General features: G+C 37.5%; 1 protein-coding gene across 1 annotated transcript in view; it reads right to left on the reverse strand.

Annotated features, from left to right (window-relative positions):
- LOC122981010 (receptor-type tyrosine-protein phosphatase gamma-like) overlaps positions 1-20,196 on the reverse strand; it is a 489,168-nt gene that overhangs the window by 171,335 nt on the left and 297,637 nt on the right. The window contains exon 4 of the mRNA XM_044349485.1: positions 6,773-6,921. Within this exon, the coding sequence (XP_044205420.1) occupies positions 6,773-6,921 (149 nt within the window). The remainder of the gene's footprint in view (positions 1-6,772; positions 6,922-20,196) is intronic.

A 20,196-nucleotide genomic window follows, 5' to 3' on the forward strand; every position in this document is an offset into this window, starting at 1 on the left:
AAGAAAAGGAGACTGGAAATTTTGTAAAATGGGCACTAAAGAAAAAATGGAAGAAACAAAAGAGAGAATGAAAAGATAAAATAAAACAGGAAGGGAAAGGAAATACCTAATGGTTGGATCTTTGTGAAATTTGCTGTGGAGATTCCTGATTCCCAGAGGATCCTATTATTTGGTGACCCCATGACCTTTTGCCTAAAGCCACCAGTATGTCACTTGCATGCAAGAGATATCAGATTGTCAGAAAATGTCCTAATATTTAATCCAGCTCCCTGGCTGATGAACTCTTTCCATTTTGGACACAGCACGTGTTCCTCCTGTGCCACCTTCAGGACATAATGTGAACTTTGTACACGTCTCATTGAAAAGACAAATTTCTTGGGAATCCATCAAATTGTTTTCAGAAAAATCAGGGATCACCAAAGTTTGATCTGTGATTGTGACTAAAATTATTTGCCAATCCATCGAGTAGATGTTGAAAAACTGACGAAAAATGAAGAATAAAAGGAAAAACTTTGATGTTGCTAGATATAAGCTAAAGTGTTAAAGTACAGAATTTCATTTCAATCCATCCAATATTTGTCATGATTCTTCAGTCTGGAGCAAAGCAGTTGACCAACCACCCAAGTAGCACTAGCATACCTGGAGCCACATCACTTGTGTGGCTAAATATGCAATAAGAATGCATTCAGACATGGGCCAACTAAGGGTGGGGCGTAACATGTTAACATACAACACATGTCAAAAAAAAATGTGACAAAGGTGTCTTAACTTGATGTAAAGGATTCAGCTAAACTGATTAAGTCTGGATATATAGTCTGCCTGTGCCTTTGTCAGTCATGTTTTCATTAACAATACAAATTTCAGCTTTTGCATTCAAATCAGCCAAGAAAACCACTTCACACAAACACTGAATTCAGGTCAATTGAAAAGGGAGAGAGACATTGTACCACAGCTGATTTAATAACTGGGCTTCAGTTTTTAATCATTTTTTGCAATTGTAAACTGCAGTACCACTACCCAACAATGATTAACAATGACTGACGTCCTCAACCTTGCTGGACCAATGCATGCATGTAAAATACAGATTTGATAAATGTGGAAACCTTGGAATCTTCACTAGAATTTAAAATAAAGTTCTGTCAACATGAATTTGTGGAAATGTGTATAATGTCATGCACAAGACATATGAAGTATTTCAATTTGATGGAATGGGGCAGCTATAAAAACATGGCTGACGTATTTCACTCTGTGTACACATCATGTTTTGAGATATACAGTACATGGGAATTAAACAACATGATTAGGATTTTTCTTATATTTTATTTAAAAGGTATAATATGTAATTATTCCACATTAAAATGTCTAAAAACAACTAGACCTATGTTATATATTTTGTGTACTTACATTATCCCAAATGTTTCCAACAATTTTCAAACCCAGAGAAATCTGTAATTTAATCAAGGTAATGGACCGTTTCATTTGGTCGCCTGTCGATGGCGTCATACCTCCTCAACCAAAGAGTAAACACGCACAAGATGCATACGGCGGCGCTGTGTTTGTCCACAACAATGGCGTCTACCAAAGAGTAACTTACACACATACAAGGTAATACATCGGTGTTGTGGTTGTTCCACAGAAACTGTTATAAATTGACTTTTATTCAGTTTTAAGCCACATTTTCATGATAATTTTAGGTCACTTTTAACTATATCTTTTAGCCGGAAGAAGGATTTTAGTCATTGGACGTCTGGATCTTAAGTTATCAGAGAAATAAACTGGGCAAACGTTAGCAGCAGCTCGGCTAACAGCCCCTCCAGGAAGTCCAGTGGTCACCAAACATCATCAAGAAAATATTGATTTTTTATGTGAAACAGCTTTAATTAGTATTTTTAACGATTTTAATCTGCGTGCACGTTTGTTTTTGGAGAGGAGGAGACCTCTGCGGATAAATCGGCTCCCAGGAGAAACCGACCGAACGTCTGGATCTAAAGTTATAAGAGAAATAAACCAAACAAATGTTAGCAGCGGCTCAGCTAACAGCCCGTACCAGACGTCCGGTGGTCATCGTGCATCGTCAGAGAAACACTGACTTTTTAGGTAATACAGCTGTAATTAGTATTTTAACGATTTTAATCTGCGTGTTCGTTTGTTTTTGGAGAGGAGGAGACTTCTGTGGATAATTCGGCTCCCAGGAGAAACCGGCCGAACGTCTGGATCTAAACTTAAAAGAGAAATAAACTGAACAAGTGTCAGCAACAGCTCGGCTAACAGCCCGTACCGGACGTCCGGTGGTCGCCGCACATCGGGGGAGAAACACTGATTTTTTAGGTGAAACAGCTTTGTTCAGTGTTTTTACCTGTAATCACCAGGTCCGTTTGTTCTGGAGAGGAGGAGACCTCTGCGGGTAATTCGGTTCCTGGTAAAAACATCTCGGATGATTAACACTGGAGTAGTCCTATCCTGGTGAGGCTGGTTATTTAACAACGAAGACAACAACTCCCATGATCTCTTGCTACTTCACACCATCATCACACTCTGTCTTTTGTTATTGTTTTGATTGAGAGACCCCTAGCGGCTGACATGACATATTATGCGTTTAAAGCACTTAGGTAATATAGGAGATCTGTGCAGTCACAGCACTGCTAGGGTTAGGAGAACTAATGCCCACCAGACTATGGTACATGTTCCTTTAGGTTCTGTGGTGCTAGACATTTAAATAAGTGACCTTTGAATATTAAAATAAGAGTCCTCCTAATGTCCTCATTCTCATAATCTCTAATAAACTCAACTAACTCAAACTGAAAACATGGACTATCAGTAGGTAAATAATTTAACTTGAAGCCTAAAAATAAAATACACAACAATACACTTCAATACATAAAATACACTGCATGCCAGTCATCCAGTTATGCCTGTAAAGAGTGACTGAAGCACAACCAACAACAGGTCATTTATCAATCAAGTAAAAACACTTGCTGGTTCCTCTTCTCCATATCACAGTTAATTGAATTTGTTAGTTGATAATTGTTTTTTCTGTGGACTGTTGAATACGTTAACATTTTTTATAAACTCAATTATTAATTAAAGGAAATTGGCAGATGAATTGAGAGTGAATACTGAATCTTTGTTCCATGTAAATGTTTCTTGAGAGAATCAATGACCTCAGTGTGCACATTAACCTCTTCAACTCTTGACTTTCTCCTTAAAAGATCACTTCATCTAAATCTAAATACATATTTTTTCCACTCATCCCTGGTGCTATCTCACAATGCAGATGGTTTTGATTTTATTTGCAGATTGCAGAAATATGTTCTGCACCAAATACAATGGAGGGGAATGGGATTTCAAAGCATTAAAGAATCACATTAGAGAAATACAGAAATACTGTTCTGGTTACTCAGAATATATCACAGACTGTTGCTGTTCTGTTGTCATTATACGTGTTTGAGATGGACATCCATGTTGACTGTGCTAACTGTGCCTGCGTGTGTGTGTGTAAGCATACATGTTTGTCCATATATTAGTTTTCCATTCTCTCCCTGCAGAGATAACATTGTGCAATGTAGCAGGCAGGCAGTAAAGTTAAAGACAGCAACCAAATCATACTCCTATCTAACTGCTGGTGCTGTGGCTGTATGAAGCAGCATCAGAGGCCATGCTGAGAGAGCTCTACAGTCTGATACTCCAGTCACTCGCTGTCAGGTATTCTGATGCTTCCTCTCTGACCACAGATGTATACTGTATATACCTACACATTTAATTATTTTCTTTACATTTTATCCTTCATGTAATCATATATGTGCTGTACCATGTGATGTTCCTCTGTAAGTGCATATACAGATGTACAGACTGCAGAGCAATGGAGCACAATAGAGTACTGGTTTCTCAAGAATGTAAAAATTGTGAAAGAAATAAAGAAAAAAAAGCATTCCTGGTTTTCCAGAACACCTGGAGTTTGCTAATGTATCAATTATAGACTTTTACGGTGTTCAGTTGTAATAAATTAATAAATTGTTATCATTTGAAAAGCTGTTATAAGCTGTAATGTGATTCTACTACTATTACTATCAATCTCAAAGGAAAATAAAATAAAAAGATAATTATGTTTCACCATTAATAATTATATTCCCTTGATTTGTCTTCAGTTCCATTATCAATATAGAATTTAAGTTTGAAATGTAATACAAAAGAAAGAAAATGGCTTTTTTAATAATGAAACCATGTGAAGGTTTGTAATTTGCACACTCCAGGCTCCGGTACATAGTAACCATGTTCGGTATTTTGAAATGATCAAATCAGCACAAAATCACATCTTTCGGGAGCTTCACTGCAGAAATGTCAGTATCAGCTGTGGCCTTAAAGGACTCATCTCAGCTGAGCCATACTGCCAATATTGAATCTGGCACACGGCAGAGGTGTGTGTGTGTGTGTGTGTCTCTGGAGAAATAGTATAGTTGACTGAGCGGCTCAATCAATACAAGAAAACAGGCTTGATTTCCACCGGAACTTCATAAAAGTGCTACATGGAAAGTTTTTACTCGCTAACGTCTCCCTGCTAAATCAACTATGATGGCATATTATAAATATAGCAATTTAAAAATAGCAGCCCCAGAAAGCTTCGTCATGCGATCATATGGAAGGTTTTGTGTGTTTGTTGTGTTTTGTTTGTGCTATAAAGGCACCTTTATGCAACTTTGTAGAAAGGTTTGGAAGAAAAATAAGAGTTTGGAGTGGACGGAGAATATTACAATATCAAGCTGAACTGTCAGCGTGCTGATCTACTAAATGTCAAACAATACATATTCATCTGTTTGGCTGGCCACAGCAAAGAGGCAGTGCTCTAAGAGAGGTACAAACAGAGAGATGGCTGACATTTCAGCGTTCAAGAGACTGACAGATGCACATACACAACATGAGAATACACACACTCTCAGACATACCCATACACACACACATACTAACACACTTAGATTGTTCAGGTTAGTTAGTAGATATTGGAGCTGGATGCTGAAAGTGTCTCTCAGTGCCAAAAATCTAGATTGAGAGGTTCGACCATGTCTTTAGATTCAAGTCTATTTGAGTGTAACGCCACCTGTGTGATGTCTTTGTTTAACGTATCCACAGAACATTCACATTAATAGTGCATTATCTGTAGTGTTCTCCACCAACATACTGTAATTACACTGTTTATTAAGCATGCAATAAAAACTAAAGTGAACATACCCACTATTTTAAAGGAATCATTTTACAGGACATTTCTAGAGACATATATGTGTAGTATGAGACTAGCATTACGTACTATTGTGAGTGCAAGTATCTTTAGAAGAGTAACAGATAGATTAGTCAATGCTAATAATAAAACCATGGGACTATTCTAAAGTAGATCAGATATCCAGAGTTGATTTTAAGTATAATTCAAATGAATTGAGTCTGAATTTTGAGCAGTCACAATTAACTTTCAACAATAAACATGATCCGGTATCATTTAAGTAAAGATAGTGATAGTCTAAGCTACCGTCCATTAAAGGGACATGATACATTTTGTCTTGTTTAATATGTTGTATTGCTTGGTAAAAAAATCCAGTTCTCAAATTCTCCGTGATTTTACATTTCTAAGATAAGTTATTAAACCTATAGTTCAACATCACATGCTGACAGCTCTTCTATTTTGGTAATGTGCAACTATTTGCATGTACATGCAATCTTGTCAAATGTGCTACTACTTTTATATATTTAGCTATGCAGATACAGATAAACCTGTTCACACATACAAAAAAGAATACTTTCCAAATAAATAAATGTCAGTTTTGTTGCTCTCCATTACCGACTGATAACACATTATTATTTATCACTACATACATCTAAGTCATAAACACCACTACTGAAGTTTGAAACCACTGTGAAAGTGTTTTAAGATTCAGTTCCTCTAATGGCCTCTATATGGTGGCTCCAACAAGACTAACTGAATTAAGTGAAGAGTAAAACCCCCAAACATCTCTCTTAAAATACTTAATTTCTTGTTTCTCCAAGAACTGAATCTCTTGTGATGTGTGTGCCTGAAAACTCAAGATTTTGATAACTTCACAAAGGTTTTTAGATGACACTGACCAAATTTGAAGTCGGTCACGTTAAATCTCTAGGAGGAGTTTGTTAAAATCTAAAGCCTGCAAATGGCAAAATCTGCGAAAAATTGCAAACTAAATTCAAAATGGCTGACTTCCTGTATGACTTAGAATATGGCTCCAAGAGGCTTTTTTGTGTATCTGAACATGATACATGTGCCTACCAAAGTTTGTTCATCTGCATCAAATTTAAAGGTGGGCTCTTTTAATTTGAAATTTTCTAGGGGGCACCCTCAAGCCATTTTCCCACACCCATGCCCAAGACCTATAAATATTACATTTTTTACCACTTCTGACACATGTGCAAACTTTCATAAGTTTTTGAGCATGTTTAGCCCCAATAATAAAAATTCCTTCCGTTACAAAAGGGTCTTTGCACCATTCAGTGGTTGGGCCCTAATAATAATTCCTTCAGATACAATAGGACCGTTGCATTGCTAGGTGCTCAGGCTCTAATGAGCATGTCAGTTGGTGTACATTTAGCAAACCTATGACCAACTTGAGGTAAAGTCAGAATGCTGCAGGATCTAGGGACATAGTGAGTGTTATGAATTGTCTCAGAAAGATGTAAAACAGAGAAATTGAATCACTTTCCCTCAAATATGTTTCCCTCAGATATGGTATGGCAATGCTTGGCAGATTGTGCTTACCTCCACAGGGTAACGCCAGCCGTTGATGCTGTGTTCAGAGCCCTCAGATCCGTTGCTTGGACCCCAATGAAACTCTACTTTCTCTGCCTTAAACCTCCCTGGTAAGCCTGCTCCCCGAACAAAATAATCATCCTTCAACATAATGGCCACTGGAAGAAAGACACAGAACAGGGAAAAACAGAGACAGAGAAAGAAAGAATGAGTGGTCATACATCAATTAAGTAATATTACACGAGAGGGTGTGCTTTACCATCATTGTTGGCACGACAGTGATGCGGTCAGTTCCGTAAGCATCATTGATACCTGGAAAACAATCACTCATGTCAGTAGAATCCTACGTAATAAAACCTAGTTAACTGCTCCAGCAAGTAGGTCGACCCTTAGTAATGACCTAGCGACAGAGACGATTTCTAGTCCCTGCTGACTCAGCCAGCCAACTCCAGCTAATGTTTTCTGGAGATGGCGGCATTTCCCAAACTGAATAAATACCTCACATATAAACACAAAACTGCTTTGCTAGCTCAATCTTGTTGTCACTAAGATATCCGCTGAAAAAAATAATTTTTCCTTGGACAGATTTAGCCACTTTGTCCGCAAACTTTTTGCACATTTCACATTTTTAAGCTAGCAGTGCCGTAGCACCAGCACAGCTGATGGAGGATACTGGAGTGGAAGCAAATGGCTAAGTTTTGCTGTGTATGGGGGTGCCAGGTAACGATGAAGAGTGAAGAAGGGTTCGGGTTTTGTGTGTGTGTGTGACTGTGTGCATGTGTAACTCGTCCTACAGTCTCAGAGTTCAATCCACTTGGCAAAGGGTCTGCTTTGTTTTCCCCACAACCCCTAATCAGTTTAGTTCAATCCAGTTTCACAAACATAAAAAAAGACAACTCAAAACTCCGCTCCAGTCCGGAAAAAAAACAAGTTTGCCAAGTTTCAAACCAATTCAAATCAACCACCAGTTGTCTAACCAGAAATGACTGTTGTTGTTAGCACGACGTCACAGTCTGTAGTTCTGTAGTTCAGATTACTTGGTTGGAACTACGTGTTGTATAATTACATCTTTTCAACAGACACTGTAATCATTCCTCTCAAAAACACAGATGACAATTGGTATCTGTTGCTGATGTGAAAGCAGATTTCAATGATAGTGCAAAAACACAATCAAAGCATGTGTGTTAAGATACATAAACAGAAACCTCTTTAACCTGTGAAGAAACACAGACAGACAAAAGGATGTATTCTAAAGACAGGCTAAAGGTAGAAGACATGCTCACACAAGAACATTTCTGTCATTTTCCATCAGCCTGTAAGGCAGGTTCTCAAACGAGGGGCTAATTTGCAAAGCAAAATTGTTCTCTTCATCCAGTGCAAATTGCCCTTCCAGGGTCCTTTGTTATTCCATCACTTCTGTCTGAAGTATAGTGAGAATTAAGACAGGGCCTTATTTTCACTTTCACAAATGCCTCTGAAAGGATTTTTGTGTTCCGTTGACCAATGTAACCTCCTCCTTTCCATACTTCAGACAGTTCTGTCCCATTTATAGAGGCAGCACTCGAATAGAGAGAAAGACCTGGGGCTCTTCTCATTTCTCTATTTTGTGCCTCCTCATCTCCTCTCTCCTCCGTCCTCCTGCCTGTGACCCGGAAATGATCTCAGCGCGCCATGTGTAAGGATGTCTCAATTCCTAAAATGCAACTGGAGGAGAGAGGAGTGAGGTGAAAGGTGGTTTGCCAGAGGGGCTATGAGCGAGGATGCACAGGTTTATCCTTTGCCAAAGTATTTTTGGCACCTGTGACATATAAAAGAGACATGACATATATTTCTTCATGTATATGTGCGTGTGTTAAATAAAAAATAACACTGTATGACATCCGTACATTCTTGTCACATTATGCCATGTTGTGATTTGAATTAAAAATAAATATATAAGTTGTCATGAACGCTGTTATGCTCATCATAAAATACAGCTGTAGGCTAAAACAAAACAATGGACAGATGATGCAGCTCTGCCACACGTCATATTTAATTGACATTGCTTTAAAATAATGGCTCCGAAGCAAGGATGTCTCATTTTGTTAAACGCCTGTTGCCTGGACTCCTCTCCCTCCTCGTGTCTCTTCCTCGCCTCCTCTGCTCGCATCTCAGGTGGGAGGGACTAAGATGCAAGGAGAAGAATTGAGGATGTACAAACTGAGAAATGAGAAGAAGGGCTAGTTTGACATTTTATCAAGATTGAATCACATAACACATTAGGAGGCCCACTTTACATACTCACAAAATAGCATTTGACAATACACAGGTAAAATAGTAACTCTCAGGTTTTCTTTCATACCTCAACCAGACCTCTTTAAAAATAACTCACATTACAATGTGGGTGTACCTGTACATGCAGAGCTTTGGCCATCAAATACATTATACTCGCCTTATACTTATATACTACACAGCTGTGCTTTTAATTCAGTCAGAGTTGGGTTTGTTATAACTTTATCTATTTTTATACATAGTTAAATAATTTGAAAAATAACATCTATTTCAAATACATGTCATTAGTTTAACATTGTGAATCAAGGAATAAATGAGTATAGTGTGAGCAGTGTTAGAGAGAAACATGTTGCACAGTATATGAAATACCTTTCAGTTTTTGTGAATATAAATATGCAGGTTTTTTTTCAATAATGAGTTGAGTTGCAGCTAAGTCCCAACAGAACTAGAATACTGATGTGTAGATATGAACTGTGTATTAAATTAAATATATCAGCCATTGCTGTCCACCTCTAATACAGACTGATGGAGGAGTTTGCTTGTTCATTTATGTTTTTTTTGTATATAAATTCTTCATATAGGATGTACTTTTTCTGTTCCATAGTGTACCAAAAAATTGCTGTTGTTTAATCCAAACAATGTGGAAACTTTATTTCAGTTTTTTGTCCCATGAACTTGTTGTGTTGTACAGTCATTGTCCGTGTTTAGACTGTCTCCCAAAAGACACAAATAGAGAGATTCACACAAAAAACTCCCACAAAAACCTGCCCTGCAGAACTCTGCTGTGAGACTGGTGCTGCAGGAGAATGTACAGTGTATTTTACCCACTCCTACACAGAATTGGAAGGGTTGGTTGTGTCTCATTAAAATTAAACAGGCTGCCATTAAAGAAGACAAACCATACAGTGCGCCTGAACACAGTGGCAGGCGTGCTGTCACATTCTGAGTCAGATGACCTCTGAATTAAATGTTTGTGTAGTTTGCACATTTGGATTAGAAGGATTTGAGCACTTCCAAATAAAATAGGATAAATAAACACAAACAACCTTAAAACAATTCTAAAATAGATGAGAAAATGGTCCAGGGCAGTAAGTACTTCACTGTACAGCATATACTGCATGTAACAATTACACATATGTCACTATCCATCTTCTCAAGCTGGAATTGTACTTCTCTGAAGATATACTGTACATAAACATCTGTGTGAACCTTTCACGGAGCAGGGTGTTATGGGTAATCATAGGACCTAGTATTTCTTGGGGACCTGTGCTTCAAGCAAGTTGATTGGTTGATTCAGCTCCTCTCTGAAGGCAAGTTCAAAACTTCATACAAACTGTACATACACATATAAAAGAGTCTCCGAGCGACTCCGTCCACCTTCACCCTCGTGCAGCCCAGCTTCACTGGTGATGAGCACCAAGACTAAATTACAGATTCTTTACATTATTTTTATTTTACCACAATAAAACAAAGTCTGATCCAGTATCACAGGATGTCAAACTGATAAAATGAATGCAAGTGCAGCATGTGCTGGATCTGTTTACAATGGGAGAGAATTATAAATGATTAAAAAAAGATAATTCAATTCTGGAATGTCAGTATAAGATCATGCCCTAATATACTGTACACAATAACATTGTGTTTGTTTTTTATGCTTTATATAATTTTAATTGGAATATTACCAGAGCATCACATCAGTACTTCTAGAAGTTTTAGTTAAATTTAATAAAATGTAACAGTTTATTAATAAAGTTATTCAGTCTGTAAAGTTTGTTTACCTGCACTTGACATTATTGTTTCTCTCAGGTTTATAAATATTCCTATTAATTGACAAACCTGTCAGGTTTGATTTATGAGGATTTTGGGTGATGAATCCTGTGTTGAACCAAAATCATTCTAAGCTGATTTGTACTTAGTAAATGATGAATTGTATGCTGTCTTTTACACCAATATTTTTAAAGCAGTTTCATCAGATGATGTCAGATTTTTATGGTCGGGGTGTTTTCAGTTTTCATTTTATTCATTTGGGGGCAAAGCATGATGATTCCTGGGTGTCTCTATTCAGAGATCTTAAGTTTCAGGTGTGTACCTATTTTTTAACCACTGTGCAACTCATATTCATAAATGACATCTTTTTGACTCTTATGGTGCAAACTGTCTTTGTTGTATGGCATTTCATTAGTTTCAAAACCCACACACATAAAAACTAGGCTCTGCATGCACAACTGCATTCTGGCAATCACGAGGCTGTGACGAGCGCAAGGTCGACCCTCCCTACGCCCTCACAACTGCTCAACAATCGCTCGCTCATCAAGTTGACTTTCGTTTTATTGACTGTCTGGAGTCTCCTTGGTAATCTAGTCCAGATTTGACAAGTCAAAGTATAGTGTTTTTTTCTGTTTTCATGAGCAAAATAAAGGTTTCACAAACTTGACAGTGGGTTTTAACAATGTTAAGGCTTTTGCTACGATGTCTAACTCTTTTTTCATAAGTGCAAGTGGTTAAAAAAAAAAACAGCCAAAAAGCCAAATACAATTGTTTAGTATTCAAAGTGACCAATCAAAGGAGCGAACAGTTTATTCCATCACTGCCTCCAAAGTCTCAAAAGTCAATTTGACCAGTGAGTGAGTGTTGAGTAGTTGTGAGCTCGTGGGGCCGCATTTGTGCATGTGGAGCAGAAATACTCTCTCATAAGGATGCTGTTCTGCTGGTAGATACTGTTCTGTGCACTCGAAGAGCAGAAACTAATTAAACGCCATATTGTTGGCTTCTGCAGTTGCTCCTGTGTGCAGCAGGCATCTGTATCCTTTGCCATTCTCTGAGGTTTTCTTTTCATACCAAGCTACTATATAACATATCTTCAGAATATACATAATGACAGTATATGTTGCTTGGTTTCTGACCATGGACTGCCAACCTTTGACTTATTTCTGCATTTCGAAGTTTTCAAAATGTTTTCCTTCTTTTTCTTCCAGACAGGATCAATCTCTCTATAACCACATCATGCCTTTTGATATTTTTATTTTCCCTTTGAAGCAGCTACAGATATTCTTCTGTACAGACAGTGGTACTGTACACACTAGTAAATTGATGGTTAAGTACTTGAGGGTTGTGAAGTCGATGTAATGCATGTATTGTATGCCGGCATTGAACAGTCTGCATAACTGAAGCATTTTGGTATGCAGGCTCCTCAGAATGGGTATAATGCATTTTAGCTTATGGCTTAGAAACAATTAAGAGGGCTGTGAACTCTTTCTTCTCCCTCCCATAGCATGTTGTTGATTCCACATTCAAGGCCAAGACGTTAGTCCAACTGACAAGAAAACTACAGTTAAGTTTCTGAATTAAGTTTGCTCTGCAGGAAGAGGAGGGTTATCCAGCCTGCTTTCCCAGCTCCATCACAGCATTCAGCAGCATCTCCACCAGGTGATCCCTCCACAGATAAACCGCTCATCTGTCGTTTAGAAACAGTGCAGAATCCATGCATAATTCATGGAAAAAACAGGGACATTTGTCTTGTTAGCCATGCATTATGTAGCTGGGGGAGAGCAGAAGCTGCACGCCATTTTGTTTCGCAGCTGTTGTTTGTGTTAGCATTTTTACATGGCTCCCAACATGCTGCGGCACCCCAAATCCATTTAAATTATGCTCTGCTGTGTTTCTTACTTTGCAGGTGGCCGTCATCATCATCTTTTTTTCTCTCTCTGAGCAGCCTCAGTTTCCTTGGGGACATGGTTTCAGTCACTAAAGATCTGGGGACGCTCTGCATCAAACGTGTCGGGGAATTTTTCATCTTGAATGAGCTGATGAGGTCTTCTCTTTCTGTCTCTGTCTCTCACTCTCAGCTTGCTGTGAGTGCCGGGTGTCAGCGCTACTGATCTTCTACCTGAAGGTCAGCTGGCCAGTCCACTCCCACAGGGGATGACAACACACAGTGTGACGGCCTCGCCTGATTGAGCTACCCGCACTAAGACAAACGAATGTCTCGCACCTCAGCGACATGTTGCCACCCGCTCATGATGCAGCGACTAGAAGGTGGACAGGACATGTACTCACTCTCTGTGACCTTAATCAGTCAGTGAAAATTGGAAACAAAAATGGGTACAGCACCAAGGCTGCTGAGGGAATTTGCAAGCACTCAGGGATACTCTTTGTTCTTCAGCCTTCCTGTCCTTTCAATGGTCACACTGTGATTAGAATTATTACTACCACAACCATACAGGCATATTGAGCCATATTTGGGATACTGGGATATGCTTCATTACACTTTAAGCTTTACTCAAATGTGTCACATGTCTTTGAAAATGAAACTAATACTTTTCAAAGGGAAACTTTGGTATTTTTCAACCTGGACACTATTTTCCCATCTTTTTGTCTAAGTGACTAATGGGGACAATAATTTTTGAAACTGGTCCAGTATTGAGCGAGACTTCTGCAGCCTTCCACCACAAAACAGGCTGCAATGTAATCTGATGGGGCAATAGCACCCCGTCAGTGTAGATTGTTATTACAAGTGTCTGACAACATTATAGAAAAGACTATACAGAGAAATCATATGTTGTTCTTTACCTTTAGCTTGATCTGGTCTATTTGTTACTGTGTCTAACCAAGTCTTGTTCAAGGAGAAGTCTTATTCTATAATATTGCCAGTTGAGTTGTTGTGGGAATCAGCTAAGCAAAGCAAGACTTGCTTATGTTGGTCTGTTTATCTACCATCGTACTCTGGCTCTCTTTGGCCTCACACTCCACCAGGGACAAGCTCCCGTATGCTGTCCACAGTGCTGAGCAGATTTGTGCTGTCAGGTGACTTGCAGTGAAAAAGTATCACAACAGTGGGGTGAAGGAAAGGGCAGGAAAGATTTCCACTGGCCCTGAGCAGGCTGGAAACCACCTAAAACACTTGATGCGATGGTGTTGGTGATTATCTCTTTGTTTCAAATAACAATGTTGTATCTTCCTACTACAGTGCCCACAGCAAGATACTTATCTTACTGACAGTTACCCATCAATACTAATGATTCTGATGATCCCTGACCTTTTCCCAAAAGAGTTTCCACTTACATACAAAATGCCTGAATTTAATGGTCATATTGCCATGAAATTTACTGTCAATCATTCTCCTCAGAGGACAAATCCTTTATATTTTGGACATCCATGAACTGTCCAATATTTTTTGAGTCCAGCAAGTGACAGGTAGTATATGTAGTAGTTAACATTGACATTAATCAGAGCATCTTTATCACATGTCAAAATCAAAACAAAACAAGCTACTGCCATTATTTATTTTTGCCTTTAATGATGTTTGTTAGACCCACAAACATAACATTCCACAAACGTAATAAACCACAAATGTAATATCAATCATGCAGCTTTTAATGTAATAATCCCACTAACGTAATAAGTTTCCCATAAACATAATAGCAGTTGCCTACCACAAATGTAATACATAATTTCCTGCAAACGTAATAACTATTACGTTTGAAGGAATTTGTGATGTTTGTAGGAGGGTGAAAACCTTCAGCTTTCAAAATTGTCATAACTTCCCACAAATGTAATAAACTACTAATATAATCAAAATCTACAGCTTATACAAGTTGCTAACTCTAAATATCTTCAACAGCCACATGTTCTTGTCCTTTAGATTCTTGCCTGTTTAGACTGATCAAGTGCTGTTGCAATTAAACCCCATCATATTAATTCCAGATTTATTTAAGGTTTTATTACAAAGCCAATTGTGAAAAAAGATTTCAGAAGAGGCAAAAACAGCATCATGTCACTCTAGCAATGAAAGATATACAACCAATCACACTTAACCCTATACAAAAGTTTCAGTACAAACTCACCTGCCATACAATTAAACTATGCACAAGTAAAGAATGTAAAGTATTGATTGTCAGTAACAGCTGGATTATTTATCCACATTAAAGGGACAGTGATTCTACCTCATTTTCATTCCTGTTTGGAGCCAGTAAAGTCATTTTTTAAAATCCTTTTTTTAAAGATATGTTTAACTTCTACATGCTCACTTTTTGCCAACAATGAATAGAATCTTCAATCTTTTGAAAGAATAAACAATTCTAAAAACTGTCTGGATGAGTTAATTGGATCCAAAAGACAGTTAAAATGAAAACAAAACAAAACAAATCATGTTTTGGGTGGAGTATCCCTTTAAACACAATAGTAGTCTATGTTTGAACCATTTGAATAAAATATATCTGCATATCAAAACCCAAACACTTGAATATGTATATAAGACCAGTCTGTCATTCTTTAAAATAATGAAAATGAAACATTTCTCAACATTTAAGACTGAAAATGAAAGGTTTGTAAACAAATAATGACTGACATCAGGTGGATTTAAATTAATGTCAGTGAATGCAGGAAAAAATCTGAACTCACCTGTAACTAACCTGAAAATTTCCCAGACAAAAGCAAACTCTCATCCACCTATTATTGTTTGAAAGAATTATTTGATAGTTGCGTAAAACTACAGTTCTGACCAGTTTTGACCAGCTTGTACAGTTTCATAACACTGACAACTGCTGATTATTGTCTATATCAGTATGTTCAGGCTATGGATATCTGACATAGATCCAGGGAAGGAGTCTTTTCAGTAATTCTCTAAACAGTGTCGCTCACCTGTGTCATTTGCCAATAGGACAGGTGTTAGTGATTGTAGCTGTCTTAGTAGCACTTGTATTGATGAGTGAAGTGACCATAGTTCATCATTTTATAGCTATCAGTCAAAAAAAAAAGAAATTAAAAAAATTCTGTTCCTTTCAGGTCATTGCTCTAAAGTCTAGTTTAGTCGATGAATGAGTCTTCTTCTTATAGTCACTATTTCTTACAAAATTAATATTGAAATGAAATATTGACAATGAATTGAAAATAATTTTATTAGATATGACCAATTAACAAACGTGATAGGCTAACAGTGAACGCTAACAGTAGTGGTTTATAGCCTAAACCCAGCAATCATAAATGAGAAGTAAAAGACTGTTGACTTGATTGACCAAGTTGTTGACTTGTTACCTACAGTGTTATACTGAAGGTACTCAAGAGGGAATTTGATGTCCCTGTTGCAGACAGGACGGAAAATCAACAGTCAGCTCTGGTCAGAGTATGGACAAATAGGCACCAGTATTGCTTAAGTGATGACAGAGAGTCATGGCAAAGAAGTCTGCTATCCTGGAACTTGTTAACAGGGGATTTGATGCCACTAAAAGTTGTAATGCAAGAAAAGTAAACATCAGACTGAGAGAGAAGTATTCTGGGATGAGTGAGAGCTGTTCAACAAGCACTGGATTTATCCAGACAGTGCCAGTTGCTGAGAGCAAAATTTCTAAACAGGCCACCTTTGAAGCCAATTACAGCTAAACAGGTTCAGGAAAGACACCAAATAGACCTACTTAACATGACAGGATGGAAAGTTACACATTTGAGAGTAATCTACAAAGCCTTTAATTATCAGAAGTTTTTAGAAATGTTTTGTTTTTGTTTATTACATTTGTGGGAAGTTATTACAATTTTGAAAGCTGAAGGTTTTCACCTTCCCTCAAACTTAATAGTTACGTTTCCGAGAAATTAAGTATTACGTTTGTGGAAGGCAACTGCTATTATGTATGTGGGAAACTTATTACAATAGTGGGATTATTGCATTAAAAGCTGCAGATTTGTATTACGTTTGTGGTTTATTACGTTTGTTGGATGTTGTTACGTTTGTGGGTCTAACAGACATTACATTACATATATGGTATATGTACAGCTAAATGATAGCAGCCAAAGCTGGACAGTAATGCTGAAATAACATCCAGTGTAACATCACAACTGCGTAAAAAAAAGAGTATGTATGAGCTTGCTTTCACATTCATCTGCTGAGGGGATAAAGTTTCTCCCCTTAAATCTGAGTTTAAGAGGTATACCTTTATGAGCAGCTTTGTGTACATACTCTGAGAATGGACTTTTGTCTTGTGTCTTGCAGTTTTGAAATTAAGAGTTTTGTAGTTTTGTTGTCTGCATATTCATGGATTCTGGATTTTCCTATGAGGTAATTATTATATATATATAAATGTATTGGGTGAAAAAACATATCAGACACAAATTAGTATTAAAAGCAGGATCTTTTTATAAATCTGAAAACATGCCTGGAGGGGATCTTTAAATCCATCTGCTTAGTCAAAACTAGCTTGAAAAAAACATGAATGAAAAGTCAGCAGAATTCAGTCAGTCATGTAATGGAATAAGTGTTACCATGTTCAGTAAAAGCTACAATAACTTTACTGGAAAAATAGATGAGCATGTTAACCTTGTTTTGTGTTGTGTTAAATCAGGGCATATTACAGAAACGTCTGTCGATCTGACTCTGCACATTGATGGATTTTATTGTTGCTTTTCCTCACACTCACATTCAGCTTGAATGCAAATCAGCTCTCTGACATCATATGACTTGAATCCCAGGAACTCATAAACAGCCGCAGGAGCCACATTTATAATTTCCCTCACCGTTTCCTCTGTGTAACTGTTTTGAAAGTTAGTTGACATTTGCCTCAGTGGATAACTGTATAATTAACGCTCTGGCTGCAACGACAAATGGCAAATGGTTATATGCAAGGCTTAATAAACAGAAAGCATTATAGGCTATTTTCCCCAGGATGGTACTAGCCCATCGTGGCTGGGAAATCAACTCATCTAGAGTGACAGTCTATGCCTCACCATGGGAATACAACTGTGGCTCTACTGCTGCCATGTTAATCAACTGAACATCCATGAGGCAGCCATGAAAGAAAGATGGTATATACAGTATGGTCGACGAAATGACAGATGAACACTACAGGTGTTGGATAGTTTGGGTGGAGATATGAGATAGTTGCTGGTTATGGCATGAAATAACAATAAGATGTCTTCAACAGATTGATTTCCTTGAAAATTTGCTGACAATATTCATGGTCCACAGAAGATAAATTCTATTGTTTTTGTTGACCACCTTTCTCCTACATCAAACCAAATTTTCCACTGGGCTTTTTTTTCAATGCTGCACATGTTTTTCCACAATATATTCTTATGCACTTCACAAAAGAAGCTTTAAAGACAAGCAACAGTAAAAATAAAATAAAATAAATATTTTTTTTTTAAAGTGCAAAACTGGCATTTTTAAAATTTAAATCAAGAACTATCTGATCAAAGAAAAAGTCAAAAACTTTATGAATCTCACCAGACAGTCAATGCCAAGAAGGGTAATACCCACCCATATCTTATCAACCAATCTTGAATGTATTAGAATTTACCACTGTACACATTATTTAAATGATTAATGTCTTTCATTCAAATTTTTGTTTGTCAATATATGCTACTCGTCTGTTCATTTTTACTAGGGGTGTGCCCAAATACTAATACATTATTTGGAGAAGCACAAATAGTGGTTTTTTTTTTTGTTTTTTGTTTTTTTTTACGTATATTTGTTTCATACAAATATTTTAAAAATTATTTGTTTTCAGGAAGAAAAAATAAAACATCAAATACCAGCATACAGGTGGGTTACATCGCTATCTCAGACTCTCTCCTTTGCTTTGCTGTTACGTCTATCAGCAGGTCTCAACTAGAGGAGTCACATCCACCTGCTACATGATGCAAATTTCCTAGTTTGGACATCACTCCCAGAGTTGGGGGTGTTCCCCAGAGATAAAGCTGAGCTACTGACACATGCAACCTGTTGTTCCCTTTCTCCTTTCCAGAAAGTTAGGTTGTAAAAAATAGGCAATAAATGAAAAGTGCAAAGCAATAATAGCCTTTGAAGTTCTTCCAGTCAGTGCAGTTGTCTATGATATGGGAGACTCCAGTTTGAGACTCAGAGTAGGGACCTCCTTCGTAAGGTAGTTTATTCATGAACACGTATTGTAATTTACAGGATTTTTAAGCCTATTTCCACTTTTATTCCAATACAAATACAAATACAAATAATTTTGCTGCTTCAACAAACACAGATACAAATACTAATACTGGGCCCTCTGCACATCCCTAATGTATACATCATAAGCCATATCAATACACTATATTCTTCTGGCAGCTGAGGTTTCTGCTCTGTCATGCCAGCAGATGTAAACTTTACATTGACAGACAGTGAGAAAGTGAAAGAGAGGCCATGACAGCAGTTAGTGAGGAGCTGCTCTGCTTGTGACTGTTACAGGTTTGTGCTGTAACGCAGCTCAGCAGTAGGTGGAGATGACTGACAGCTTAGATTTCATCTGAGGAAGTCACACTGTTTTTCCCTGTGCAATACACTGGTGAACACAAACAGGATTTTTTATTTTATATTTGATCAAATGCAGTAATACAATGACCTACAGTGTGTTAGAGATTTTGAATGTAAGTATAAAAAAATTCTTGACAAATGGAGAGAGGTTCTGCTAGGTTAAAAACTTAGCCTGCTGTGAGGATCACACATCTAGAGTCAGTGTCTTAGAATGCACACATACAAATGCATATATCCAGCACAGCAAAACAAAAATTGTAGAATCACCTAAAAGCTGCAATATTTTACATTGAAAAGAAAGTATTGGACACAGCAAAAGCATATTATGATTTTGCTATATATAGAGCCTTTCCAGCAGTGCGGCTAAAAATATGCTCAGCTAATGTCCTGGCAATTGGCCTGTTTCATTATGCAGGATCTTGTGCGGAAATGCTAGTGTAATAAGAAAGAACTAGTGCTATAAAAAAACCCCCACTGGAACACCAAAATCAGAAACAATCCCCTGAAATAAGTTTACCACTTAGGTAGTGTTCTCCTCCATCCCATATTTAGAGTGGACTTACTTTTATCCTACAACTGTTATAGCTTTCAACATCCAAATTTATGTACCCACTGTCTTGCACATCTCACAAAACCTGCACAAGAATTTGTATTTCATGCTATGTTAGCGTCAGGGTTGGTTCCCTTACTTTAAATTACACTTATTACTCATTACATCTTTACAATTTTTTTCTATTATAAGCAGCCCATGGTATACTGTCCCAATGCACTGCTTGACTATAGCCTGCAACTATACCATAGTAAATGTGTTGCTGCTTGATAAAAGTCTATATACAAATATGTGAATGTGTGTGGTAGTGGTTTGGTCCCTCTGACTGATATATTATTATATATGACATCATTAGATTATTAA

The sequence above is a fragment of the Thunnus albacares genome, chromosome 4, assembly GCF_914725855.1.
Source record: "Thunnus albacares chromosome 4, fThuAlb1.1, whole genome shotgun sequence".
NCBI lineage: Eukaryota > Metazoa > Chordata > Actinopteri > Scombriformes > Scombridae > Thunnus > Thunnus albacares.